Source organism: Pseudophryne corroboree, chromosome 7 (genome assembly GCF_028390025.1).
Source record: "Pseudophryne corroboree isolate aPseCor3 chromosome 7, aPseCor3.hap2, whole genome shotgun sequence".
In the NCBI taxonomy this organism is placed as follows: Eukaryota; Metazoa; Chordata; class Amphibia; order Anura; family Myobatrachidae; genus Pseudophryne; species Pseudophryne corroboree.
In genome coordinates, this window is record NC_086450.1 from 194904878 (window position 1) to 194932679 (window position 27802).

General features: G+C 44.8%; 1 protein-coding gene across 1 annotated transcript in view; it reads right to left on the bottom strand.

Annotated features, from left to right (window-relative positions):
• Positions 1 to 27529, bottom strand: part of CTDSP1 (CTD small phosphatase 1) — a 47031-nt gene extending 19502 nt beyond the window's left edge. The window contains exons 1-2 of the mRNA XM_063933917.1: positions 27202 to 27529; positions 3071 to 3219 (exon numbers count right to left, since the gene is read on the bottom strand). Of these exons, the coding sequence (XP_063789987.1) occupies positions 3071 to 3219; positions 27202 to 27268 (216 nt within the window). The 5' untranslated portion in view covers positions 27269 to 27529. The remainder of the gene's footprint in view (positions 1 to 3070; positions 3220 to 27201) is intronic.
• Positions 27530 to 27802: the final 273 nt, after the last annotated feature.

A 27802-nucleotide genomic window follows, 5' to 3' on the forward strand; every position in this document is an offset into this window, starting at 1 on the left:
GTCATTTTAGCCTCTCTATATCTATGATCCGGGTCGAATGGGTACGATATCTATCCTGTATTCATTGTTAGCTACCCCATCTGCCGCAGATAAAGAGCCCTTTGTAGCGGCATGGGAGACAGATATAGGGAAATGTTTAAATGATGAGGAATGGTCAGACATCCGTGCAAGAGTAGCCAAGACATCTATTAATACTAATTTGAAAGAAAACTCTTACAAGATCTATACTCAATAGTACATGGTCCCCGAAAAATAGCTTTCTATTTATCCGCTGACCTCTGATCTCTGTTGGCATCAGTGTGGACATAAAGGTACTTATTTTCATATTTTGTGGGATTGCCCCCTTATTTCTGATTACTGGAATGATGTTATGGGGTATATTCAATTTCTGTCAGGTCCTTTCCGACAGGTTTGGCCCGTTCCCGACAGTGGCAATCCGACTTTTTTTGAAAGTCGTATTGACATTGTCGGGTTTGGCCCCGCTTCTGACAATACACGCGGCTCGGCGGCTGAAGCCGCAGATCCACATCTGTTCCAGACAGCATTCCGACAAGTCGGATTTCCCGTCTTGTGGAAAAAACTAAGCCCGGATTCAATAGGTCGGAACCCCTTGCGGTCATGTTTTTAATGCTGCTAAATTGCTAGTTGCCTTGAATTGGAAGCAGTCTGCTGCACCCTCCATTGCAGCTTTAATAAATAGGGTTTGGTGCACTGCCTCTATGGAGTACATTACTGCTCTTTTACATGACAATGCAGCTAAATTTCATGACGTTTGGGCCCATGGTTCACTCACTTTGGCTGGTACTTTTTCACTCTACATGTCATCACTCTCCAAGCGATGATGCATCTAGCCCTAAGGGTTGGTGGATTGATAAATAGGGATCAGGAATAGCATGCTGTACAGTGTGACTGGCATTACATTTTTTGGCTCTGCAATAAATGCCATCAAGACAGTGTCCTACAGATACAGGATGTGACTCCATCGGTGGGATGTAATGGAGTCCGAGATTGCTGGAGGTGCGGGATGCCGGCCGATGTCGGACTCCATTACATCTCGCCGCATGTCTGTAGTGGAGGGGAAGAGATCACAGAATATGACTTTACTCTTTCACAAAGCAGACGTGGAGTATTAGGTTAAAATATAACTTTTTTGACAGTTTTACATTTATTGTTTCATTATACTTTATCTGCTAATAACTTGTTGCTCCTCAAAATGACATGCCTTTTGTTTTCAATAACAAAGTATACAACTTCACAAATAGGCTATTTTATTCTTCTTTGTCACAGTCGCCAGGAGATATATTGTGTGATGTCTGAGTCCCATCAGCCCCGTTGTTAATCCTGCTATGGTTAAGCATTGATAATAATGGTAAGATACAATTCCAGGGCAGTGCACATATCATCCCACAATGGCGCACTACATCCAATGCCACACAGACACTATTCTCTTAATTAAGAATTTGCTTGAAAAATAACTCTGCAATCTAAAAAGTGGATTAGTGCACATTTCATTACAGTTTCGCTCAATTACAGATCTCCACAGATAAAACGATATGATGATGCCCCTCATAATCCCTCCGCCCTTCCATTTTACTTTTTTAATTCCAAGTTGTCTATTAATACAGGTTGAGTATCCCTTATCCAAAATGCTTGGGACCAGAAGTATTTTGGATATCGGATTATTCCGTATTTTGGAATAATTGCATCCCATAATGAGATATTATGGTGATGGGACCCAAGTCTAAGCACAGAATGCATTTATGTTACATATACACCTTATACACACAGCCTGAAGGTCATTTAATACAATATTTTTAATAACTTTGTGCATTAAACAAAGTGTGTGTATATTCGCACAATTCATTTATGTTTCATATACACCTTATACACACAGCCTGAAGATTATTTAATACAATTTCTTTAATAACTTTGTGTATTAAACAAAGTCTGTGCACACTGAGCCATCAGAAAACAAAAGTGTCACTATCTCACTCTCACTCAAAAAATTCCGTATTTCGGAATATTCCGTATTTCGGAATATTTGGATATGGGATACTCAACCTGTAGTCACTTGATAAGCATGAGAAGCTTGAAATTGCTCCCTGTCCAGTCTTTGGGATACGTTTATGGGAGACCGCCGGTCACAATACCGATGCCAGAATCCCGGCATCTGACAATCCCGCCGGTCAGCATGTCAACCAACAGGGATTATTCCCACTTGTGGGTGTCCACGATACACCCATAGAGTGGCAATAGAACCTGTGGCGAGAGCAGCTTCGTTGCGCTCGCCCCCCCCCCCCAGCCAGCCAACTAACTACCGGTATCCAGGCGTCGGTATTGCGGTCACACATACCCAATGCCAGTCTGTGTCAGAAACTCGTATCAGGAATCTGGAGTAAGAATGAACATGTATGTTACTGGGCAGCAGTGGAGGGTGTAATATCCAGTAGGAGCACAAAGCTTAGTAATAATAAAATAACATGGATGTATGGCAGGTCCAGAGATCCAAAATACACCACAATTCTGTTTTGCATTGGGTACAAATATTTTCAGAGAGTGGGTTTGTCTTATATCCATGTGAAAGAAAAAGACACCCAACCTGATACTATTAGGGCATGGATGTAAAGCACAAAAGGAAAGATAACGGTGGTCCTGGCTATTCTAGAGACATCAGACAACTCTGCGCTAATATTCACAGCGCCATTCTCAGCGTGACTCTGGCACTTGGCTAAGTCAATAAATGAAACTCATGTGAAAGTGGAAAATGCTCATTTTGGAGGGTGTAATTATTTAAGTAAAAAGGCAAGAAAACCACAGAGACCCACTTATTACCCACTCAGCCACCGATTAATTACATTTGTCATCCCGTGATGTTAGTATCCTGGAGTTACAGAACAAGCAACTAGCATGACCACAGTAAAAGCATCTGAGTAAACCTATAGTAATAAACCTCGAAACCTATAGTTTCCTTTCCTATCAATCAATCTTACCAAAGTGTGGTACTCCTTTTACAGGAGTACCATCCCACGTGTAACAGTCACATCACAACTAGCAGATAGTCCCTATTTACCTTGGCAACTGATCCATTCTCCTCCACCAGAAGGGGGGCATTGTTATTGACAGGAAGTGGCTCCTCATCCTCTTGACACAGACAGCAGAAGAGGGTTTGGAAGATGCTTCGGTTCCGAGGTTTCTTGGACGAGGTTGAGTTGTGAGCACCTAAAGATGAAGGCAAGCAGTTAATCCCATAGTGCAGGCACTCACTGAACAGATGGATGGGTCATTTAATATCTATCATTTAAAAGCAATGGCGGAATTAGGCAACCTATGGCTGTGAAAATACAACATTGTCATCTTTGTCAAGCAGGCCAAGAGACATATGATAAATTATACATTTGGATACTTCAGTCCCAATTTCACCACTCAATATTCTCTTCTACTGCGAAATGTTTGCACTATATATATAATAGTTTATAGATACATTTTGTAAATAAAAGAATAATTTTATTGAAAGATTACAGTTTTCCTTTAAGAAATTTGGTATTTTTATACATATTGATTATTTAACACTTTAACATGGGGGAAATTTTCAGATGGTGAAAACGGGACTTTACTGCAATTTGTTTTTATTGGGGCAATCCAATTAGAGGCAATTTTACAGAAAATAGTTCATTTTTTGAGCGAAAACACACAGGATCCATGATAAGTTAACAGAGCTATGTGTTTTCACTGCCGCAATTGCGAAAACAGGGAACCTATTTTTTTCACGACCTCAGCAGGTGTCGGTGTTGGGCTGACTTCAGGGCTAATTGGATAGCCTCGGGGGGATCAATTAGCCCACGGTAACTTCAATTGAATTCCCCACAATGTCTCCTCTTAACTTCATTAAATATTGTGGTTTGTATAAATCTGATGTGCTGCTATATTAAATAAAGAGATTAAAAACAGAAAATTGTTTGAAAACTATTGTTGCAATCGCATCCAACAGTGTGTCTGAGAGCTGAGAGATGGACCTCTTCTTGCTTCTCGGGGTTAACTACTTCTGCACTGAGGGTCTAATTCAGCTTGAGTTATAGTTGTGCGAAAAATCGCAAAACTACAACTCGCTTCTGTAACATGCGGGGGGCCGCCCAGAAGGTACAGACGCTCTCCAACCCCCACCCCCGCTTTCACGCGAGCACATCGCTGTACAGCCTAGGCAGTCGGAGGGCTGCCATTTTATGGGTCGCAGAGACTGCGTGTGACGTTAAGCAGCCGCCACGGCTCATCCCAGCAATGGTCCGGACAATCCTGTGTTGTGCAGACCGCGCCCCTTAAATGGACCCTGCATTTTGTGGACGTCGACGCCCCGTTCATGCCCCCCTCCAGGTCTTAGACTGCGATCACCTTCGATCAAATAGTGATTTCAGCACTTTTGCAGGCCTTACTGAATTAGGCCCTGTGTTTCAATGCCAGCAACAAAATTGTCCTTCAGCTAGACAAAACTGCAACACACACAATCTCAAGGAAGACAAAACTACAGTATTGCCCCTAAGATTTTACAACATATGGGAGCATTATAGGCACTGTAAACTAAAAAAAAAGAAAGTTTTGCTTGCATGCTAATCGTTTTGGTTTTAATAATCTATTAGACCACGCCTCACTTCGTGTTGCAGAGCTGTAGTGTTAGGAAGACATTATTACGCAATATTATGACTACAGATAAAAAAAAATTTTACACTTATGCCAAATTTTGAAGCTAAAAAAAAATCCCGTGAACATAAGATTTTCAGTATACACACTGCACAATTAGAGGAACCTAGAAGGCACATTATTGCTTATGTAAATGCTAATGTATACAATGGTAACATTTATGTATAATCTATCGGCAGGAATCAGAGACAGACGATTGGAATTCCAGACACATTTTCAGTCAGATCATTTTTTGTTGGGTCTGATGGTTATTGTGCAGCAATCCTCACATAGGAACCGGGTGCCACTAGTTTTGGACTGATACTCAGCCACAGTGCAGCGCCCCACTGCTACCAGATTCTCGGGCTGAACAGTTGGAAATCAGCTTTTTGGCCCAATTCCTATGGCAAGTACAGTGGGGACGTTCTCACATAATTGTAAACTAAGGTAGACATGCACAAGACGAATATATTCTAGTCGGTAGCCGTATCAATTGTGGGTGCCTGAGGCTGGTGCAAACACACAGTGATAACGATGATGGTCACCACTCTAGAAATCTGATGCTCATTGGCTGACTGTGGACGGTGAGCGTATTTGTAAACAAGATGGAAGAATATACCTGCTGTGTTATAGAGGGCCTTTTATTTATATCAAACCAAATGGAAACTGCCAAAACAAACTTTTCTTGTGCATATGACTTGCGAGCAGGGCCCTCCTGCCTCTATAACTGTTTGTTATTACCCTGTTTTGTCTTATCATTGTGTCCAGTTGTAAAGCGCAACGGAATATGCTACGCTATATAAGAAACTGTTAATAAATAAATAAATAAATATGACCCGGTTGGGTGTAAGTAGTCCTGATGTAAACGTGGTGCATATGATACTGGTGAGGAGCTGGATACATCTTCAGATGTATATGGGTGTAAAACCAGTATTCTTATATGAGCCAACTATGCAACACCACCAATATGTTCAAATAATATAATTTTATCATTGACAGCTTGGCGATGAAGCAGAGATTGCACCTAGACGATACAACCATATGTTCCCTATAGGTCCTTAAACATTGTAATTTTGATGGTCAATTGACCAAATCTCACAGAGAGTGTAAAATCCATCTGCTACACGGGTTCAGTATGATATCCCAGCTGACGGGATGCCTGTTGTCAGGATCCCAGCAGAGGTATCCCGGCAGCCGCAATACTGGCAGCGAACGCAGCAAGTCCCCTCGCAGACTCAATGCGCTCACCACGCTTTGGGCCACGGGTTCTAGCGTGGACCCACCACCCGAGTGAGAATACCAGAGAGCGGTCGGTATTCCATCCACCGGGATTTTAGTGGCTGGCGGGATTGCAACGTTGGGATCCTGAACACCCAGGATCCCGACAGCCGGTATATTAACTACATCTCGGCTACATACATGTGTACGTTTATGGTCAAATGTGACTTGGCTGACAGGCCAAGAGTGGGGATAACTCAGGCATTTTATAGAGTCATTTAGGTTCAGAATCACTCACTGCCTTCAGATCAGCTGATCAGACTACACTGACTGGCCCTGTATGTGACAATACATTAGCCCCAGCCATGAAAGAGATAAGAGTATTCCCTAGAGATCAGCGAGGATTAACGTATTTTAATCTTCCTGTAGTTAACAAGATTTAATTAAATAGGGGAGATGTGGACGTGACTTAAGCTGGCAGGCAGATGTCAAGCAATATTGTAAATCAAGTCTGTTACTGATTATCTATAATAATAATACACCATGGTGTAAGGCACACTAGTTTTTGGAGCTGTTCCTGTAAACAGAAAATGTGTTTGTCACTATAGTCTCCTGCTAACAAGGTGTTTTCACTTGCAGCATTATACAAAGGGTTACTGGCGATATTCTTTATAATTGTACCACCTGAAAAAGTCTTAAAAAAAGGGCAACTGGAAAGAAATCCTAGGTGACCAAATACTGCCAATGCAGTAAACCTCATGGCTATGCAATTACAAACACATATTTTTTCAAGCTAGAAGCATATTTATGAAACAAATTTTGTGGGAAGACCCTATTGGAGCCCCTGTCCCTGGATGTGATTCATAATACATCCGGGCGGTACAGAGTTTCTTACCGACACGAATAGAAGCGATAAGAAATTATAACTCTTGGGCCTAGGACATAACTAAAACATGGGCTGAATTACCTTATAAAGAACCTGCAGAGCAAATTTTAGATAATTCCTAACTCTGGGGCTAATTCAGAAGTGGTTGGAGTTGCTGCTTACATAGAAACAATGATAGTTCTAATACTGTATGTTAATGCAGCAGGATGCGTCATTACTGATCTGAACGCATCCTATGATGCAGCATCTGATCATCTCCAAAAACATCGGTCGGCTGCGTGACCTATGGGGTCAAGCAAGCCAGCTGCAGGAGCTACCAAGAGGCCAGGAAATCTCCGTCCTCTGATGGAGATTCTGGCCTCGTCCCTCCCCTCAACAGCGGCGTCAAGCCTTCTGTATTGAGAAATGGAGGCCGTCGCCACCCCATCCCCGCCCTTCAAATGGCAGAACATTGTCAATCACTGACAGTCTGCAACCGTTCTGTGTCGCAGGACCTGTTCGTGCATGTGCAGAACCTGCGCATGAGCAAAATAGCGACTATTGGTACTTAGCGGTGCAGAACAGCACTCTGCCCACATCTGAATCAGGCCCTCTAACCACAAAGAAAACAACTCCTCTGATCTAGATGACCAGATCAGCAGCGTACCTCATGTGATATATATATATATTATATGGCTGCAGTGCAATTTCAGTAGATCAGCTTTTATTGTGTGTAAGTGATGCCTACAAAGTAATTACAGAGCAGCTATGCAGCATGTATATTTCACATGTCCTTATGTACAGTACATTCATAGAAAGTGGCACCTACACCCTGCCTTGTCCGAGATCCCTTGTCTTGCTACGCCAGTATAAAAAGTATTGGAAGGTAAATATTATATTATATTTTAACTAATAGCATAATAAAAGAGAATGTAGTTGGCATCTCGATATACGGGATCCCGGCAGTCATGCTGGAATACAGAATGTTAGTATGAGGGGAGGGTTAGGCTGCGGGAGGGAGGGTTAGACTGTGGGGGGAGGGTTAGGGTTGCAGAGGGGAGGAGGGTTAGGCTGCAAAATTTTAGGGTTAGGCTGCAAGAAGGGAGGGTCAGGGTTAGGCTGCAGGGGGAGGGGTTAGGGTTAGGCTTGCAGGAAGGGAGGGGTAGATTTAGGGTCAGTTTAGCTGCAGGCACCTGTCGGGATTTTGACCATCGGCATCCTGGTTGCCGGTATCCCGAATGTAAGTATGCCGAGGAAAGTTAGACTGCGGGTGGAGGGTTAGGCTGCGAGGGGAGGGTTAGGGTTAGCTTAGTTGCGGGCACCTGTAGGGATTTTGGCAGTCCGTATTCTGAGCGTCGGCATCCTCGCTGCCGGTATCCCGAACCCAATCCAATAAAAGAACATAATAACAAAAAACATAATAAAACCAGAATCCAGGATTTACGGTTCCGAATGAAAATGCTTTTGGCTTGTTTATTTCTTCTGTACAAACACAGTTATGTGGCAATATTTATGTATAAGCATGTGTATGTAAATATCTGCCACTGTGTGCAGGCGCATGAAATAATAGCGTGTGAGGGTTTACCCTGGATTTTGTGTGTATAAGAAAAACAATGAATGCATCTCATGGGCCAGGGTGATTTGCTGGGGATACACAAGCAACTCTTTGCCATCGCAAAAACTTGAATTGCCCCCACTAATTTAGGAACTGCAGGAATATGGAGCTGGTAACATGTCCCTTTCCAGATTTAAGATTTAGGAGTCACTCTGTATTTTGCATCTAAAAAGGAATGTAACAGTGGGCGTACAGATAAAAGAAAACAGCAAGATAAGTATTGTTTTTAAGGTCACAGAGTTGAAAGCAGTGCGAGAACACTCAGAAAACTCAAAACAATGTCACCCCTCCCAGGAATGTCATTGCAACACTGGTTAATGCCTAACATTATCAGCTTAACCCTTTCCTATGTGCAGTCAGCAATATATGGCCTCTGGTAAAAAAAAATATAGTTAATTGCCCCTGCACTGGGAGGGGGGTGGGACGGACACTAGTATGCAGCCTATCAGTTTATTAGAAGCAAGTGACAGCAGTGAGGCACAAGGTGAGGTCACTAGTTCAGGGCTGAACAAATCTCTGAAGCCGTAGTCAAAATGTTGACATTTATAATGTGGACACCACAATGTTGACAGTTATGTTGACATTGTTGAAATGTCAACATTGAACATGTCAGCATCTGCAGAATGCCAACATGTTCACAGAATCGACATGTGACATGCTGACATTCTGCGCGGCCATCTCCAAGCATGTCGGCTTGCAACCATGCTGACATTAAGTTGACAAAATATACCACTTGCCCAGTAAACCAATATAGCAATATATAAACCCGTGTGAAAAATGAGCCCTAAATTATCCTAGTGGCTCCTGAGTATTTACAAATGCATACCTCCCAACAGACTCTGGCATGCGTCGAAAATGTGTGCACCTGTAAAACGCCTTCCATTTTTCATCACTGTGGGGCATGTGTACAGCATCTATTCACTGCTGTGCTGCTCTTTACAGGGTGACAGGAGGCCTCCCAATTCCCCACCATCAGTGCAGCCCGCGGGTAGGATGGTGGGACAGTGTCTGAAAAATGGGACTATCCCTCCAAAATTGGGACAGTTGAGTTTTTAATTATTCTACGCATGTAAAGTAAATGGATCCTCAATAAATAGTAGATATATGTAAAATGTCAGAACACTAATCCTATATTAATGGAAATGTGTAATAATAATAATATGTTTCTGGTGTTGTTTGCTGGATTGCGAATGCTCTTTTATTCGTAACACATGCACAATAAGAAATTACAGGGTGGTGCGATATCTTCATGTGATAAAGGTCACATCTCAAAAATGATTGTGCACTATATAGCAGTTTTTGTAAAGCTACTTTGACCACTTTCCTTTTGAAACTATTTTTTTTCAACAAAATGCGATATTGATGTGATGTGTAGTTTATCACATTCTTTATGTAAATTATGATGTATGGGCCCCTAAGTACACTAAAATTAAAGCTAAAATTCCACTTGAAAATAATAGTTTGCGAATGCTGCGTGAAACTGGTAAAGGCCACCGAGAAACTGACAGATCACTTACCGACGGCTGCAATGACAGGTATACAAAGGGGAAAGAGCAGGTGAGTACACACTGGAAGATATATCTGCCGATCAATTGATCGGCAGATATATCTATGGACGGATCGGACAGTGTGTTGAGCATACACAATGGCCGATCCGTCGGGGACTGATGTCATGAACTGGGCGGGCGTGGACACATGCCCGCCCAGTTCAGCTGTCAATCACCGCCGGCCGCCGCAGCATGTGTACGGGCTGAGACTAAAGGTGGGTACACACTGATAGATATATCTGCAGATCAATTGATCTGCAGATATATCTATGGACGGATCGGGCAGTGTGTTCAGCATACACACTGCCCGATCCGTCGTGGACTGACGTCATGAACTAGGCGGGCGTGTACACACGCCCGCCCAGTTCAGCTGTCAATCACCGCCGGCCGCCGCAGCATGTGTATGGTACACACACAGCGACGCGCCAATATATCGGTAGATATATTGGCCGTCGGCTGTGCTGCGCGGCCGACGCAATACGTCTGTGAACGACGGAGTTCAAAGACGTATCGGCCGTACACACTGGCCGACGGTCCCGCGATATATCAGCCGTTCAGGAGAACGGCCGATATATCGACCAGTGTGTACGGGCCTTAACACTGCATGGTAAATGGTCGAGCAATGAAGGAAACATCAACCAGAATCAGCAACAAATTTACAAACATCAATCACAGCTGGTTCTCTAGTGCTGGGGACTTGCCCTTGACTAAATGCAAATAATACAGGTTTCTCAGCCAGATATGCATTTGTGCCCCAGTCTGCATATGTTCGCAAAGCGCAAACATACACTCCAGCTGGCCAGACACCTAATTAGTTAGCTGGTTGGAACAAAAATCAGGTAATGTATGGGAGCAATTGACAATTGAGCATTCACAAACACTGGCAAACGGACGCTCAGACAAGACAAGTTGGTAAAATTTGTCCATTTGGGAGCAAATGGCTGATTGTCGTTTACTCCCATACATTAACAGATTTATGTTTCCAGTTGGAAAAATAATATTTAGGGGTATGACAGTCAAGTACCTGGTCTAGGTAAAGACACTACTTCCCAGGAACATGGCTGCCGTATTAATCCGGTTGTTACTGGAAGGATATATTATGGAAGTTCTGGGCCCTACACACTTAAAGATTTCACTGAAAGATATGAACGATTTCGTTCATATCTTTCAGTGTGTAGGCCCCAACGATGAATGATGTGCGGCCCCGCGCTCGTTCATTGCTGGTGCCGGCTCGTTTAAACATGCAGGCCAATATGGACAATCTCCTCCATATTAGATTGCACTGCTATGGAGCCGGATGACGGGGGGAATGAAGAAACTTCAGTCCCCCCCATCACCTCCCCCACGCCGCCAGGTCGCCCGTCAGCCGTATTGGACGTCGGGCACCTCGCCATGTGTGTAGGGCCCATTAGATTAATTTCCAATCTTAGGAAATACCTGTATTTGTATCTATGTTACTAGCATCAGTATACCAGAACAGTAAATGATTAAACCAGCCCTTAAGTCAATGGTTTGGTAAAAGGTTAACGTTTATACTTATCAGACATGAAAACACAATCCTGGGCCGTCTGCTTTTGTGTGACCACAGACCTGAGAACCTCTTTATTCATATCCATACCTGCAGGACCTTCATTTCTTACTAAACACTGTTTTTTTTGGATGGGAAACTCTGACACTAGATTTGTATAACATGGATGAATATTAGTTAAATGAAATATGTGGAACTAATACAGATAAAGAGGACATCTAAAATCCGGCTTACGGTCATTAGGTCGACAAGACTAAGGTCGACAGCAGTGGTGCAAGTGGGCGGGTACGGGTGGGTACGGCGTACCCGTAAGAATTTAGCTGTGGGTACGCCGTACCCACACCGACGGGCCGCCGCTCCTCTTCCCTCCCTCTGCTGCTCCACGCCGCACACGCCGTCCCCGCCGCTGATGTGAGGGGAGGAGAGCGCAGCCTGCGCCTCTCCTTCCCCTCAGTCTCCGGCGGGTGTCTCAGTTAATTCAGCGCCGATCCGTGAGCCAATCAGAGCTCGCACCGCGAGCTCTGATTAGCTCACGGATCGGCGCTGAATTAAACTGAGACACCCGCCGGAGACTGAGGGGAAGGAGAGGCGCAAGCTGCGCTCTCCTCCCCTCACACAGAAAGACGGCAGCGGCAGCGGTGAGCAGGGGAGGAGGGGGGAGGGAAACGTATACCTGACACTGGGGGATATCTGGCACTGGGGGGCATGTTATACCTGGCACTGGGGGATATCTGGCACTGAGGGGGCATGTATACCTGGCACTGGGGGATATCTGGCACTGGGGGCATATCTGGCACAGGGGGGCATATATACCTGGCACTGGGGGATATTTGGCACAGGGGGGCATGTATACCTGGCACTGGGGGATATCTGGCACTGGGGGGGGGCATGTTATACCTGGCACTGGGGGATATCTGGCACTGGGGGGCATGTATACCTGGCACTGGGGGATATCTGGCACTGGGGGCATATCTGGCACAGGGGGGCATATATACCTGGCACTGGGGGATATTTGGCACAGGGGGGCATGTATACCTGGCACTGGGGGATATCTGGCACTGGGGGGGGCATGTTATACCTGGCACTGGGGGATATCTGGCACTGGGGGGCATGTATACCTGGCACTGGGGGATATCTGGCACTGGGGGCATATCTGGCACAGGGGGGCATATATACCTGGCACTGGGGGATATCTGGCACAGGGGGGCATGTATACCTGGCACTGGGGGATATCTGGCACTGGGGGGGCATATATACCTGGCACTGGGGGATATCTGGCACAGGAGGGCATATATACCTGGCACAGGGGGGCATGTATACCTGGCACTGGGGGATATCTGGCACTGGGGGGGCATGTAAACCTGGCACTGGGGGATATCTGGCACTGGGGGCATATCTGGCACAGGGGGGCATATATACCTGGCACTGGGGGATATCTGGCACTGGGGGCATATCTGGCACTGTAGGGGCATTTCTGTATCTGGCACGGGGGGCAATGTATATCTGACACAGTGGGGGCATTTGTGTATCTGGCACTGTGGGGCAATGTGTATCTGACACTGTGAGGCAATGTATGGCACTCTGGGGGCATTTCTGTATCTGGCACTGTGGGGCAATGTGTATCTGGTACTCTGGGGGCATTTGTGTATCTGGCACTGTGAGGCAATGTGTATCTGGCACTCTGGGGACATTTGTGTATCTGGCACTGTGGGGCAATGTGTATCTGGCACTCTGGCGGCATTTGTGTATCTGGCACTGTGAGGCAATGTGTATCTGGCACTGTGAGGCAATGTGTATCTGGCACTCTGGGGACATTTGTGTATCTGGCGCTGTGGGGCAATGTGTATCTGGCACTGTGGGGTAATGTGTATCTGGCACTGTGGGGCAATGTGTATCTAACACTGTGAGGCAATGTGTATCTGGCACTCTGGGGGCATTTCTGTATCTGACACTGTGGGGCAATGTGTATCTGGCACTGTGAGGCAATGTGTATCTGACACTCTGGGGACATTTGTGTATCTGGCACTCTGGGGACATTTGTGTATCTGGCACTGTGGGGCAATGTGTATCTGGCACTGTGGGGCAATGTGCATCTGGCACTGTGGGGCAATGTGTGTCTGGCACTGTGAGGCAATGTGTATCTGACACTCTGGGGACATTTGTGTATCTGGCACTCTGGGGACATTTGTGTATCTGGCACTGTGGGGCAATGTGCATCTGGCACTGTGGGGCAATGTGCATCTGGCACTGTGGGGTATTGTGTATCTGGCACTGTGGGGCAATGTATTTCTGGCACTGTGGGGCAACGTGTATCTGGCACTATTGGGGTCATACGTGTATCTGCCCCTCCCCCCATATGTGTATCATGCCCCCATTTTCATTGGCCACGCCCCATGTCACATTTGGCCACACCCATTTTTTTGCGCGCGCAAACAGTACACAGTACCCGTAAGACATTTTTTCTACTTGCACCACTGGTCGATAGTCATTAGGTCGACCACTATTGGTCGACATGCATTAAGTCGACATGTTCTCTAGGTCGACATGTACTAGGTCGACATGGAAAAAGGTCAACATGAGAGTTTTTTTAAATACATTTTTTAAACGTTTTCATACTTTACGATCCACGTGGACTACGATTGGGAATAGAAACCTTGCCCGAAGCTCGCGAGCAATGCGAGGGGACACGGTGCACTAATTGGGGTTCCCCGTTACTTTACGAAGAAAACAAGCAAAAAAAAATTTTTAAACTCATGTCGACCTTTTCCCATGTCGACCTAATGCATGTCGACCAATACTGGTCGACCTAATGACTGCCGATCTAAGTCTTGTCGACCCAATGACCCATACCCCTAAAATCCCTGTCATGCTGAAGGTTTCCTGCATCGTTCAGTCCCTGCATGCAAAATACCCTAAACATGGCCAGTAGGCCCAATATAACTCTAGTTTCCATGACGTCCCAATGTTTATCCTCTGTCACTCTTCCTTAATACAGTTGTTGCTCCAACATTTGCTCCCAGAATGCCCTGCTTTAAAAACAGGAATAAGACAAGAGATGCAAATCCTCCAGCCATCGTCTTATCAGCCATTTGACAGACCAAAACATACAAGGAAAGGTGATGAAAAAGGGGTATGAGATATACAGCAGATTTGTTATATGACCTAATACCTTTCATGGATGGTTTTGAAAAACAAGTGTTAAAACAGTTAATTAAGTATTAAGGGGAATACTGATGGGAGAGATGTGTGCTGAGCGATCTTAACACAGACCACTCAGCAAACATCCCCCCCCCCCCCCCCCTGCTCAGCACAGCGCAATGTGCTGAGCAAGGGGGGGACGGACGGGGGGGCGATCACTTTACACAGCGGTGAAGTGAGCGACCCGCTACATTGAGCCTGCATGCAGGCCAATCTAGCACCGGCGATAGCAATGCTCGGTGCCGCGCATCGCTATCGCTTGGGGGCATACACACGGCAGATCCGTGCTTAAAATCTAAGCAATCTGGTCAGATTGCTTAGATTTTAAACACGGATCTCTCCGTGTGTACCCCCCTCTAGGCAAACGGTGAGTGCAATGCAGAGGAGATATCAGATAACCCTAGGATTCAGTTACCAAGCAATCTACAAGCACTCACACACTATCCTCACTTATACAGCCAGGTTATTTAGTGACTGTAGAAAGTTAGAAAGCAATACAGTCTTCCATATCCAAAATGCTTGGGACCAGAAGTATATTGGATTTTTCCGTATTTTGGAATATTTGCATGCCATAATGGCATATCTTGGGGCTGGGACTTATACCTTATAGTTCAGTTCAGTTGACTGCAGTAAATTGTACCTAAAATAAAAATTGGATTTTTCGCAAAATTTTGCCCAATGTTTGTCTAGGCAATTTAGTTAAAGCCTGTTTATTTGGGGGTAAAAAGTATTTGGTATCATGCGAAAACACAGGGATTTAGGAACTTATCCTGGATCCCTGGGTATTCGCAATCGCTGGTACAAAAAACGACACTTGGCGCGGATTTTGTTTCTCCTGCCTCCAGGCAGGTGAAACTAAATCCCCGATAATTAGGGTGGCCAATCCCGGGGTCGGGATTGGCGGGATCCTGGGATTTAGGCCAAAAAATGGGTAGGATTTAATCCTGGGATTGGAAGCTCCAATCCCGGGGATTGAGGAATCAAAGCTGGGCAGCATTGAGCGTCCTCAGGATGCTCAGACGCTGCCCGGCTCCTTCCTTGCAGTTCCCCCTGCGCAGCGTGACGTGACGTCACAGGTCACGCTGCGCAGTCAGCCGACCGCCGCTGACCCCCGCTGATCCGCCGCTGACCCCGAATGTGAGTTATGTGTGCGGGGCGGACACATAGGGAAAAGCCAATCCCGGGTATCTACTGAATCCCGGGATTAACCATTTTTCAATCCCGATTATCGGTAGGGAGGCCCGGGACTGGCCTCCCTACCGATAATGTCAGCTATCGTGCATAACTGAATTACTCCCACCCTCGGGGATCTTCCCCCTATAGCCTGAAGGTAATTTTATACAATATTTTATATACAATATTTCAGATTTTAAAATTTTGGATATGGAGACTCAATAACTAAAGCATGCATATTTCTCTGTGAATGTAAAAGCTTTATACAGAATGCTGTAATACATGCAAAACTATAAAAAAACCATATCGGCAAACCAAACTTTTATGTTTCATACTGTGAGATTCCAGCTGTTAAAAGAAAACGCTCTGTTGTTTTTACTGACAACAAGGACTATTACTATGCAAATGTCACTAACAACAACTATAAAGCAATTGTTCTAAAAATGTAACAGTTTATAAGTTTATTGCCTTAAACCACCATGGTACAATGAAAGACAGTGGTTAATTTCCTTTTTAGGTGCATACCTTGTACACTCAAAGTGGAGTAGCCACAGGGTTTTTCTTCTTCTTTTTTTAAATCTATTTACAGTATAGTAGATATAGTAGATGATAGTATAAAGCATACTTCAGTCATCTGTTTTTGGGGCAGATGTATTAAGCCTGAGGAAGTGATAAGGCAGTGATAAGTGCAAGGTGATAACGCACCAGTCAGTCAGCTCCTGTCATTTTTCAAATCCGTATTGATTGGCCCGTGAGTGCCGCCAATTTTGAAATTGTATAAATATCTGCCAACTGCCTGTACACTAGCTGCAGGGGCTGACGTCAAATTCAAATGCCTGCCCAGCTGGGTGTCCTGACGGACACATCGAGTAGATGATTAGTAAGTGCGTATCCACTGACATGTCTGTCTGGTGTGTACCCAATCTAACATATCACTTATATACTGATATACTCTGTGTTGCAAGTGACCCTGCTCCTTTCGCTATATAACTCAGTCTATGGGCAGTATCCAATTACCCACAGTCATTGACCGCGGGTAATTGCTTCGCCGGGTGCTACCCTTTTAGGAAGGCGAAACAACATCCCTGATATGCTCTGTCATTTCTGGGCTGCAGTGTCGAAAATACACAGGTTGCGATGAACTTGTGTGCTTTTGCGCGAAAAAGTATTTTTTTACTGGAGGTCTAATTGGATACCCTGTAAAAAGATATAGGTGAAACACTGGTAAAAATCGTGAAAAACTCCTGTTTTTTGCTACTGATGTTTCACCGCGCCTAACTGGATACCACCTATGACTTTCTGCTGCTTCCATTTCTCTCTTTGCATCATGACACTGCCCGTAATATGCAGCCGTCCTCACTAATACATCAGTCATATCATGATATACTCTGTGCTGCAGGTGATCCTGCTCCTTCCCCTATATAACTCACTCATACCCCTTTTATACCGCCTGAAATATCCCGGGATTTTGCATGGGAGTGTGCAAAATCCCAGGACTGCAGGCGGTGTAAACGGGTCATTCTCCTAAACCCCGAGTCCATTTTCCCGGGAATCCAACCCACCTTTTGCATCAGAGTTGTACACGGGTAAGACCCGGGGTAGGAGGTGGTGTAAATGGGTAAGCCAGGTCATTCGACCCGACACCCATTTACAGCATGGCAGACCTCCCATACCGCAGTGTCTGGTGGGCGGTCGGGAGGTAGGATGTCATGGCGTACGCTGTCTATTCAGACAACAGCGCTGCGCTGGTTGCCATGCAGCGGCTGAGGCTGGGGACATGGCACATCTTTTCTATGCAGACAGCAGCACCGTGTCTGGTGCCTGGAAGCGCCGGAGGCTAGGGGCAGCACAGCAGCTTCCAGATTGCTGGCTTTGCCCCCAGCGTGACACTCAGGAACACCGTTCTGCAGGGTTTCCTGGCGCTTGGAGATGACGTCATCTCTAAGCGCCAGCTCGCAAGACACTGCACCCGGAGTGTAAACGGTGCCGATCCGGGAGTATCCCGGATCAGCACTGCAGTATAAAGGGTATAAAAGGGGGGAGTCCCAGGTCTGACCCGGTTTGGAACCGTGTTCCAAGTCCTGGGTCAGACCTGGGAATTTGGTGTAAAAGGGGTATTAGTCTCTGACTTTTTGCCGCCTCCATTCCTTTCCTTGCATCATGACACTGCCCCTGTCACGTTGCTCTATCCTCACATAATCTGCCTCCCACAATATCACATACACCACTCCTTTAAGTGTTCTGAGCTCAGTCTCTGCTGGACGTCTCAGACATTTGTATGTATATATAATTGGAATTTTCAGATTCTCTAATAATAAAAAAAAATCTTTGTAATTTGGCCTAGAGTAATGATTCTCATCCACATACAAAACAAATTACAAAAAATCTTTATCTAATACTTTGTATCAGTCACCTACAAACACAGAATACAGGCATCTTGTGGGCTGAGCTGATGTTTATAGGGATGCAGCCTAACAATTCACTAGGAACTGGTTTCATCCCTGAGGCACTTTCATATTAATATTTTATAATGCAGTTTTATTTTCAGTTTGCTGCAGAAACAGATCACAGCTATAACAATCTGCTATCACTGGACATACACCCACAAGATGCTGAAAACTTGGCAATGCAGCATTTGGGAACTTTCAGTGCAGTTGACATAGTGCACAAACAGTTACAGGATCCACAGAGCAGGGGAAACGGGCCTCCCGTGTGCGCCTCACACCTCCCTGCGTGGGCAGCAGCACTGTACACGTCCGCCCCACCAATACATGCTCCTGGATACAGCACTAATATTGGCCTGCCGACCATATATACATGACATCATCAGACACTGCGCCAAAATACTTATTATTCCATAACCCTTGGGTCAGGATATTAATAATACCTATTCCAGGATTAAAGCGCACCAGTCACCAGCAATTCACATTTTATGACAGAATATAAGATGTATAAAAACAATGGTTTCTACGGTCCTAGAAATACTTTGGGGAAGATTTAACAACCAGTGATATTCTTGTTATCACTCGGTACAAACGAATAATAAATGGTGCTCCAACCAATCAGCTCCTGTCATGAGTTTGAAAAAAGACAGGAGCTGAATGGCTGAAGCAGCAATTATCATTCGTAACAAGTGATCATTTTTATTTTTGCAAATGATAGCATGTATGTCATATTTTGTTAAGTGTTTTGATAATAAAGCTCTGGAAATAATGTTTGGATGAAATACAATTAATCTGGCATATTCTCTATGAATCTTACTGATCAGAGGGAGGAGACTGATTCAGAAGCCTCTTAAACTAGGTACACACTAGATGATCTGGGGATTGTGGCCAAAAGCATTACCAACGAGACAAGATGTCGGTCAGCCGTACACACTGAAAGATATAGCGCATGATTGCGCGCTATATTGTTCATGGCTGCATTCAGCAGCATGATGTTGGCCGCCAGGTCGTCCCATTGGTCATGCAGCACAGCCAATGGGACGACCCCAATATTGGCAGGTGGAAGTGTGCGGTAGTACGTACACACCACAGATGTGCACGATACGCCGGTCTGATCGGCTAGTGTGTACCCAGAATTAGTAGCATAAACAGAAAGATGAGCTCTGTGATTTGGAGGGAGGAGAAATAGCATATACTGTAACATACTGTAAGGTCAGATATTGGTTCTAAAAACAGAATAATCATTATTTTGTCAGTAAATACATTAGTGAGGTTTTATGAAGGTGTACTTGAGGGGTTACTTAAAGTAATCTGTTGGCATTCATGTTCCTGTTGAATTCCAACTTACTATAGTAAATATGCTGGGAATCATCGTTATATACAGTAACTATAGGAAATCCAGTTTACTGCAGACCTTCTTGGTCTAACCATATGTGAGCTTCATCAGTCATCGTTAGGGCTCATTTTCGAGTGGTAGCAGAACATTGCCCTGTGTTGTGATTAGAGGAACTACTGTACCGTCAGCACGTAACACATTAGTGGCCGACTGATCCAGATGGAGGACGCTGAGCCTATAGCTACTGCAGTTTTATTTATTTTTATAAGATAATTTTATTGGCGAGATGGTATACAAAAATGAAAAGGTGACCTACGCAGAGGTCTCAAGATTACATCTGACAGAGTCACATCATGAATCATAATAACACGGCATTAATAAAGTAGTAATATATGTATAAATATCTATTGAAGAAGTCAATTCAATAAAGAAAAATCTACATAAACATCTCTTTTGTGTTTTTTTGTCCGCCAGGCCATTTTTTCGGAGTCTTGCGCATACGCTGTAGGCTCTGGCACTGTACCAGAGTCTCTAGTGCTCAGGCAGAACGCTAACAGCGCTGATTCTAGCTACGGGACGGGAGAGGAGGGGACCCACACCCAGAGACTGCACATGGGTCCCCTCCTCTCTAGATACACCCCTGGTTAGAAAATGACACTATGCTTTCCCCAGAGAGCAGTGTGACTGAAATTGTACCAAAAACTATTTCTGTACCCGCACATAAGGGCAATAAGATTTATCAGGGCAATATATTAAGTTCTCTTGGCAGGCCAGTGGCATGAGCCCGTCTTGGCGAAGCTCAATAAGTAAAGTGATAGATTTCACTATCACTTTACTCCCAGGTCAGACCCAGCTTGCTTAATGCGCTTGTGCGCCCATTAGGGCATGCACTGCAAACGTAGGTTACCAGAAAGGGATCCTTTTGGATCATTTGATCTCAGAGGGATAATTTGGGTAAATTTAGCCTATAGGCTATAATGGTCAATGTTATCTAAAGATGTCATTAACGGTCAGGGCCAAGCTGACCTTTTCTCAGAGCTAAACAAATAGGACCTTTCACAGTCCCCACAGAAAGACATGGGCACTGCTTTTGCAATCAACGAGAGGGACTGCTGCAGACATCTGTGAAATCTGCTGCGATACCCCCTTGTTAAACAGTTTGCATTATATATAGCAATCTTAGAAATAGGCCCGTAAGTCTTTAATGTTTATTGTGCAACTATGAGAGATATGTGAGTGTATTCAGGACCCTGCCACCAGCTATGTGTTTACAAGTTAGAGGTTTTTAAATGCTTCTGCAAACCAGGCAAAAAATAACCCTAAGATAATTTCACAATGTATTATATACTTTATGCAATATACCTCACTTTATGCAGTATTATACAGATAACACTGCCACCCTACACAATCATAGTGTCATCCAGAATATACTGTAAACAAGCTCACAGATCTGATAACGAGTCAGCTGCTATCAGCACCCTCCTTACCTGCTGTGTGTGCCAGCCTCTGGGCACGTGCCTAGCAATACTACCAGACTAATGGGATTATCACAGGAAAGATATTATTAAATCCATACCTTAATAATGCAACACCTGCTCTCTGACCACCCTGGGGGCAGGATACCTGGAAAATGTTCTTAAAATGGGCACACACCTATGCAATCACACTTTTGATGCAATCTTACGATCAACTTTACTCCCCGTTCAGAAGTCTTGACCATATTGCCGATACGCGCATACACACTGATAAAACATAATCAAAAGGTGCATATACGCTCTTGTGACATTGCATGAATAGGTCAACATCGAAAGAATGGCCTGACAATTTTATCAGTATGTACCCAGCTTTGTAAATCACATATCTCAACATTCTCACTGAGAGATTACTTCTGAACAGTTGCTGACAGTTACAGAGAACAGTGATGCATCTTTCCAGAGATAAGTTTGTGGCCAGTTTATATACTGCACTAAAGATACTAGCTATATCCTGCCCAGGCATTTACCCAAACTTTAATATATTAGATAACAATGCAGAGAACACTAAGTAAGGAGAATAATGTAATCCCTGCAGTAAAACATATGAATTAACTCAGGAGACCCATGCCCGCCTGCTTTTATACAGGTGACGCAACTCAAGGGGCTTCAAATATCTTCAATTTAATTTACTGTACGACATGAATTCTTATAATGTACAGTGGTCAATACATCTGAGCCACGATTCCCCGTTCTGCTGATACCCATTGGTGATAAAAAATGCCAATCAGCATACATCGATGATCAGTGATGCGTCAGGGAATTGGCCAACATGTTAAAAATCCCTGACTCTCCGATCCCTATCACTTTTTGGTCACAATCGGCAAATCGAAAATTTCCAACATGTTGGATCTCCCCAATCCCCCTGATCCAGGAATTAGCAGAATGGGGAATTGCCCCAATAGTTGCCTGATGTATGGGTCCCATAACAGCAGGGGTGAGGGTTTATCCTATCCAGGTAAGTTTTACTTTCACTGGCTGTCCTACTGTCACACTGAGTCATGTGACACGTGACAACACTGCTCATTAGTATAAATGACATCTGACATTACTGAAAATAACTGCTCACCAAATATAAGGAAATATAAGGGTATATTACACAGGATATAGCCTTCACCAATACAAATAAAATGTTTCTTTGCTGGTCGATATTTACATATATTACTGAACCCTGAGAGTAAAGGTAAAACTATGAAAATGGAAGTATTTTGCTACAGCATTTCCCTATATTGTAAGTGTAGTATACAACAGGAAAATTAAGTTAAGACAGTGGTGGTCATTCCGAGTTGTTCACTCGCTAGCTGCTTTTAGCAGCCGTGCAAACGCTAAGCCACCGCCCTCTGGGAGTGTATTTTAGCTTAGCAGAAGTGCGAACGAAAGGATCGCAGAGCGGCTACAAAATAATTTTGTGCAGTGTCAGAGTAGCTCCAGACCTACTCAGCGCTTGTTATCACTTCAGACTATTCAGTTCCTGTTTTGACGTCACGAACACGCCCTGCGTTCGGCCAGCCACGCCTACGTTTCCCCAGCCACGCCTGTTTTTATCTGGCACGCTTGCGTTTTTCCGCTCACTCCCTGAAAACGGTCATTTGACACCCAGGAACGCCCACTTCCTGTCAATCAATCTGCGGCCAGCAGTGCGACTGAAAAGCTTCGCTAGACCTTGTGTGAAACTACATAGTTTGTTGTAATAGTACGAAGCGCGTGCGCATTGCGCCGCATATGCGCGTGCATAAGTGCCGTTTTTTTTTTGCCTGATCGCTGCGCTACGACCGGAATCTGCTAGCAAACAACTCTGAATGACCCCCAGTGTACATTGATATTTGTTTGCATTTATCATTAAAAGTTAGTGATTGTAACAGTGGGACAGACATTCACAAAAATATTTCATCATGCACTGTGTAACCGAAAGAAATGTTTTGGACTGATTAGATGCTTTTGAAAAACAAGTATTATATGTAAACCTGTATAATGTGCTGTAGCAGGTAGCTGGTAAAAGGGCATTTTTTTAATGATTACTAGTGACACACAGTGAACAAATTCTGAATGTTTTTTTCTGTAAAAAGCTGTTTTAACAGTTGTATAAAATAAAAAGATGGTAACCCTACGGCATTTAGAGAAGTCTGGCAATGCCCGCTTGTACCACTAACAAATAAATTGTCAAAGGGGGTCATTCCGAGTTGTTCGCTCGGTAAAAATCTTCGCATCGCAGCGATTTTTTCGCTTAATGCGCATGCGCAATGTCCGCACTGCGACTGCGCCAAGTAAATTTGCTATGCACTTAGGAATTTTACTCACGGCTTTTTCATCGGTCTGGCGATCGTAATGTGATTGACAGGAAATGGGTGTTACTGGGCGGAAACAGGGCGTTTTATGGGCGTGTGGGAAAAAACGCTACCGTTTCCGGAAAAAACGCAGGAGTGGCTGGAGAAACGGAGGAGTGTCTGGGCGAACGCTGGGAGTGTTTGTGACGTCAAACCAGGAACGACAAGCAGTGAAATGATCGCAGATGCCGAGTAAGTCTGAAGCAACTCAGAAACTGCTACGAGGTGTGTAATCGCAATATTGCGAATACATCGTTCGCAATTTTAAGATGCTAAGATTCACTCCCAGTAGGCGGCGGCTTAGCATGAGCAAATCTGCTAAAATTCACTTGCAAGCGAACAACTCGGAATGACCCCCAATATTTTAAGATATTTTGTACAAATTGAGAGAGGGTGCTCTCCACTGCAGGTATTACAATGCACAATGGCCCTCATTCCGAGTTGATTGCTCGCTAGCTGCTTTTACCAGCATTGCAAACGCTAGGCCGCCGCCCTCAGGGAGTGTATCTTAGCTTAGCAGAATTGCTAACGAAAGGTTAGCAGTTCTGCTATTAAATATTTCCCTGCAGTTTCTGAGTAGCTCCAGACCTACTCCTAGATTGCGATCACTGCAGACTGTTTGGTTCCTGGGTTGACATCACAAACACGCCTCCCCCGTTTCCCCAGCCACTCCTGCGTTTTCGTCTGGCACGCCTGCGTTTTTTAGCACACTCCTGGAAAACGCTCAGTTACCACCCAGAAACACCCACTTCCTGTCAATCACTCACCGATCAGCAGAGCGACTGAAAAGCGTCGCACAGCCCTGTGTAAAATTGCATCGTTTTGTGTGAAAGTACTTAGCACGTGCGCCCTGCAGCCCATACGCATGCGCAGAATTGCCGGTTTTTAGCCTGATCGCAATTCTGCTAAAAATGGCAGCGAGCGAACAACTCGGAATGACCCCCAATGCCAAACCCCCTTCTTCAGCCACTGGAATAAAAGAGATTTATTTAAAGAAATGTATTTGACTTTCCGTTTAGCTGAACTAAAAAGGGAATTTAATGTCTCCAATCCTCGGTCAGTGTGGAGGTACAGTAAAATATATTAACACAAAAGCAGAGCCGGCCATAGGCATAGGCAAACTAGGCAATTGCCTAGGGCATTTGATATGCCTAGGGGCATCAGCAGCTTCTGCTGATTAAAATGATATGCGGCATGCCTATATTCTGTATGTAGCATTTCATATGCAGATACAGCCACAGTCTCACACAGTATATAGGCATGCTGCATATTAGTTTAATCAGCAGAAGCTGCTTGTGCATCCTAGCCACATAGCAATGCAAATAAGATGCATTTTCATTCAAAAAAAGGTGCCCGACGTTAGCATTGATGTAAGATTTGTGAGGACACATCTGTATCCAAGCAGAGGCAGAGGTCACAGTGTTAGTGGAAGTGTGAGTGCTGTGTGCATGTGAGTGGGTTGGTTGTGCAGTAATGTTCAGAATATGTGTAAGGAGCATTATGTGTGTCATGTAAAAATGCATTAATAATGTGCAGCAAATATGTAGGGGGCACTATGTGTGTCATTATGTGTATAAGGACATTACTAATGTGTGGCATTATGGGTATAAGGTGCTCTACTATGTGGCGTTGCATATAGAAAGGGCACTACTGTGTCGTCTAATGTGAATAAAGAGCAATAAGGTGTGGTGTAATGTGAATAAGGAGCAATTCAGTGTGATGTGATGTGAATAAGGGGCTCTACTGTGAGGAGTAACATTTATAAGGTAAAGTGATACTACTGTGGGATGTAATATGAATTATGGACACTATCGCAAGATAAAATGTGAATAAAGTTGCAGTACTGTGTAGCGTAATTGGAATTGGGGTTACTATTGTGTGGCCATGCCCCTTCCCAGCAAGAAGATGCCCCTTTTTGGGCTGTGCGTCAAATGTGCGAACTGTTCCTATTTAAAATATAGGGGGTACAAGGACTGCTATGGGTGAGGGGTGATGGTGCTGGGAAAGAGGTGCAAGGTCAGAGGCAGAACCAGCGGTGGTGCTACGGGGCACCAGCCAAAATCTTGCCTAGGGCATCATATTGGTTAGGGCCGGCTCTGCACAAAAGAGCCTATTACTTGGAAACTGAACACCTAAGAATATAGCCCCTAATTCAGACCTGATCACTCCTCAGCGAATTTGCAGAGGTTTGCAACCAGATAGTTGCCGCCAAGACAGAGTGAATACCGCACCGTGCAAGTCTGCGTACGCCATGCGAAAAGCTTTGCAAACGCCGGTCAGCTGCAAATACGTTCACAACTCAGTCACCATCTAATGTTTTTTCCAGTCTGTGCGTAGCCCAGGACCTACTCCTACAGTGAGATAGAAACAGGCTGATCGGGCCGGAGCTGACGTCACACACCCACCCTGAAAATGCTTGGGAACACTTGCGTTTTTTCTGACACTCCCAGAAAACGTCCAGTTATCACCCCCAAACGCTGACGTCTTGTCAATCACCTTGCGTACGCCTAGCGATCAAAAAAGATGCAGTATTTTTTCACAGTTTAGCCTCGCGCATGCGCACTACGATCCGTACGCATGCACAGTCGATCGATAACTGACCGCCGTGCGAATTCGCACAACAGCAATCAGGTCTGAATCTAACCCATAGACCTGATTCCATCAATTTTTAAAACACAAAAAATGACTAAACAAAAATCATGTTGTGTCTTTGTGTATAGTATAAATAACAATGGAAATAAAATAATGGACAAGTCAGTAGTGTCTCTCCAGTTCTTGCGTAGGGCGCCTAATAGGGTCATTTGCTCATTTTATTAAGTTAGTTGATGCTGCTGCTGTCTCACATGCCAACAATTCCTTTCACTTTTTGTTTGTGGTGTTTAAACAGGTTTATGGAAAGCATTTATGAACATTAACACCCTGGATTATTAACAAATACAGGTAATGCTCAATTAATGATGTGGAGCCAGAAAGGCCACCCAGGGGCCCCCAAACATCACCAGATTGAGGGACACTGTGGTATAATATGACCTGGGGGCACTACAGTGTGTTCAACACATTTGCTGCACTGGGAATATTTCCACATTATAGTTCTTAATAGCAATGCCAGTATAACATTTTGACAATATTATTATTATTATTATTATTATTATTATTAAGGGGCATGCACAAATGAGTTGCCCTGGTGCCCCCATAATCCGGACCTGGATACTGGCACAGGTTAACCTGGATTATGCCAGGAGGTCAAATCTCATGGAGCGGAGAGGGTTAACAGTAAATGAAAATCGTCAGGTTATAAATGGTCTGAGATGGAACAATTTGCCAGTTTTTCAATAAAAGGTGCAATCTTTATGATCTATTGCTGTTACCCAAATAATAGCCATACCCATCATCCTAGGCAAATCCAGAGGCTGCTATGCCCAGATCACTGGGTGCCAGCCTAAGCTACCAGGGGGTCCACGTTATGTGACATCTATACTGCCCCGCCCCCTATCTGTCAAACCCCCTTTATATCATTCTTAATGAAATACCCGCTATAGAAGCAGGGGTACAGGTATGCCTGATACAGGGGTTGGTAATGCATAACCCTGCACTGAAATATTGGGGCAATCAAGGGGTGCACACCCTCACTTGCAGATACCCTGTCGCCAGCAGCAGGAAATCAACACAACATGATCCCTACTATAATGTATATGATGCCAGCACTCTGCAGCCCCCCATCTCCCCCAGCACCTGGGTCCCGGGGCTCACCTTTCTCTTGCAGGGGGGAGTTCACATCTTCTCGGCTGACCTGGGTGAATATGGACGGATTGTCCATCACACCTCTCCGGACCTAGATCCTCCAGGAGTTCTGTGACTTCTTTCTCCCTCTGGGCTTGGGGTTGGATGTAGAGATGAAGAATACAGGGCGGAAAGGGGACAGGGCGGGGGGCATGGGGGGGACAGACAGAGAACGGGGGAGGGAGAAAAATAAAATAAAAAAAAATAAAAAGGGGAGATTGCTGGAAACTTTGTTACAACATGGAGTTCTCTGCTCACAGCTCGGGTACAAACATGGAACCCAGCGGCGGTTTCAAGGGACCCCATTAAAGCGGCGATTCCTCCCGCTCCCGCTGGGGGCCGCTCACTCAGCAGCGCAAGCTGGCAGAGTGTTATTGCTGCTGCTTGGGTGCGAGAGGAGTTCATGCCTGAGACCCCCGGGGTCACTCACTGGCCGTATGTGGCCGTGAGGAACAGTGGATGGAGCCGCAGCTGAAGGACAGAGTTGGGAAATCATCTGCTGCAAAACATCCCTAGAAATGACAGGGTTAGGGAATCGGTAACAGGGGAAGGAGGCTCAGGTACTGCAGAA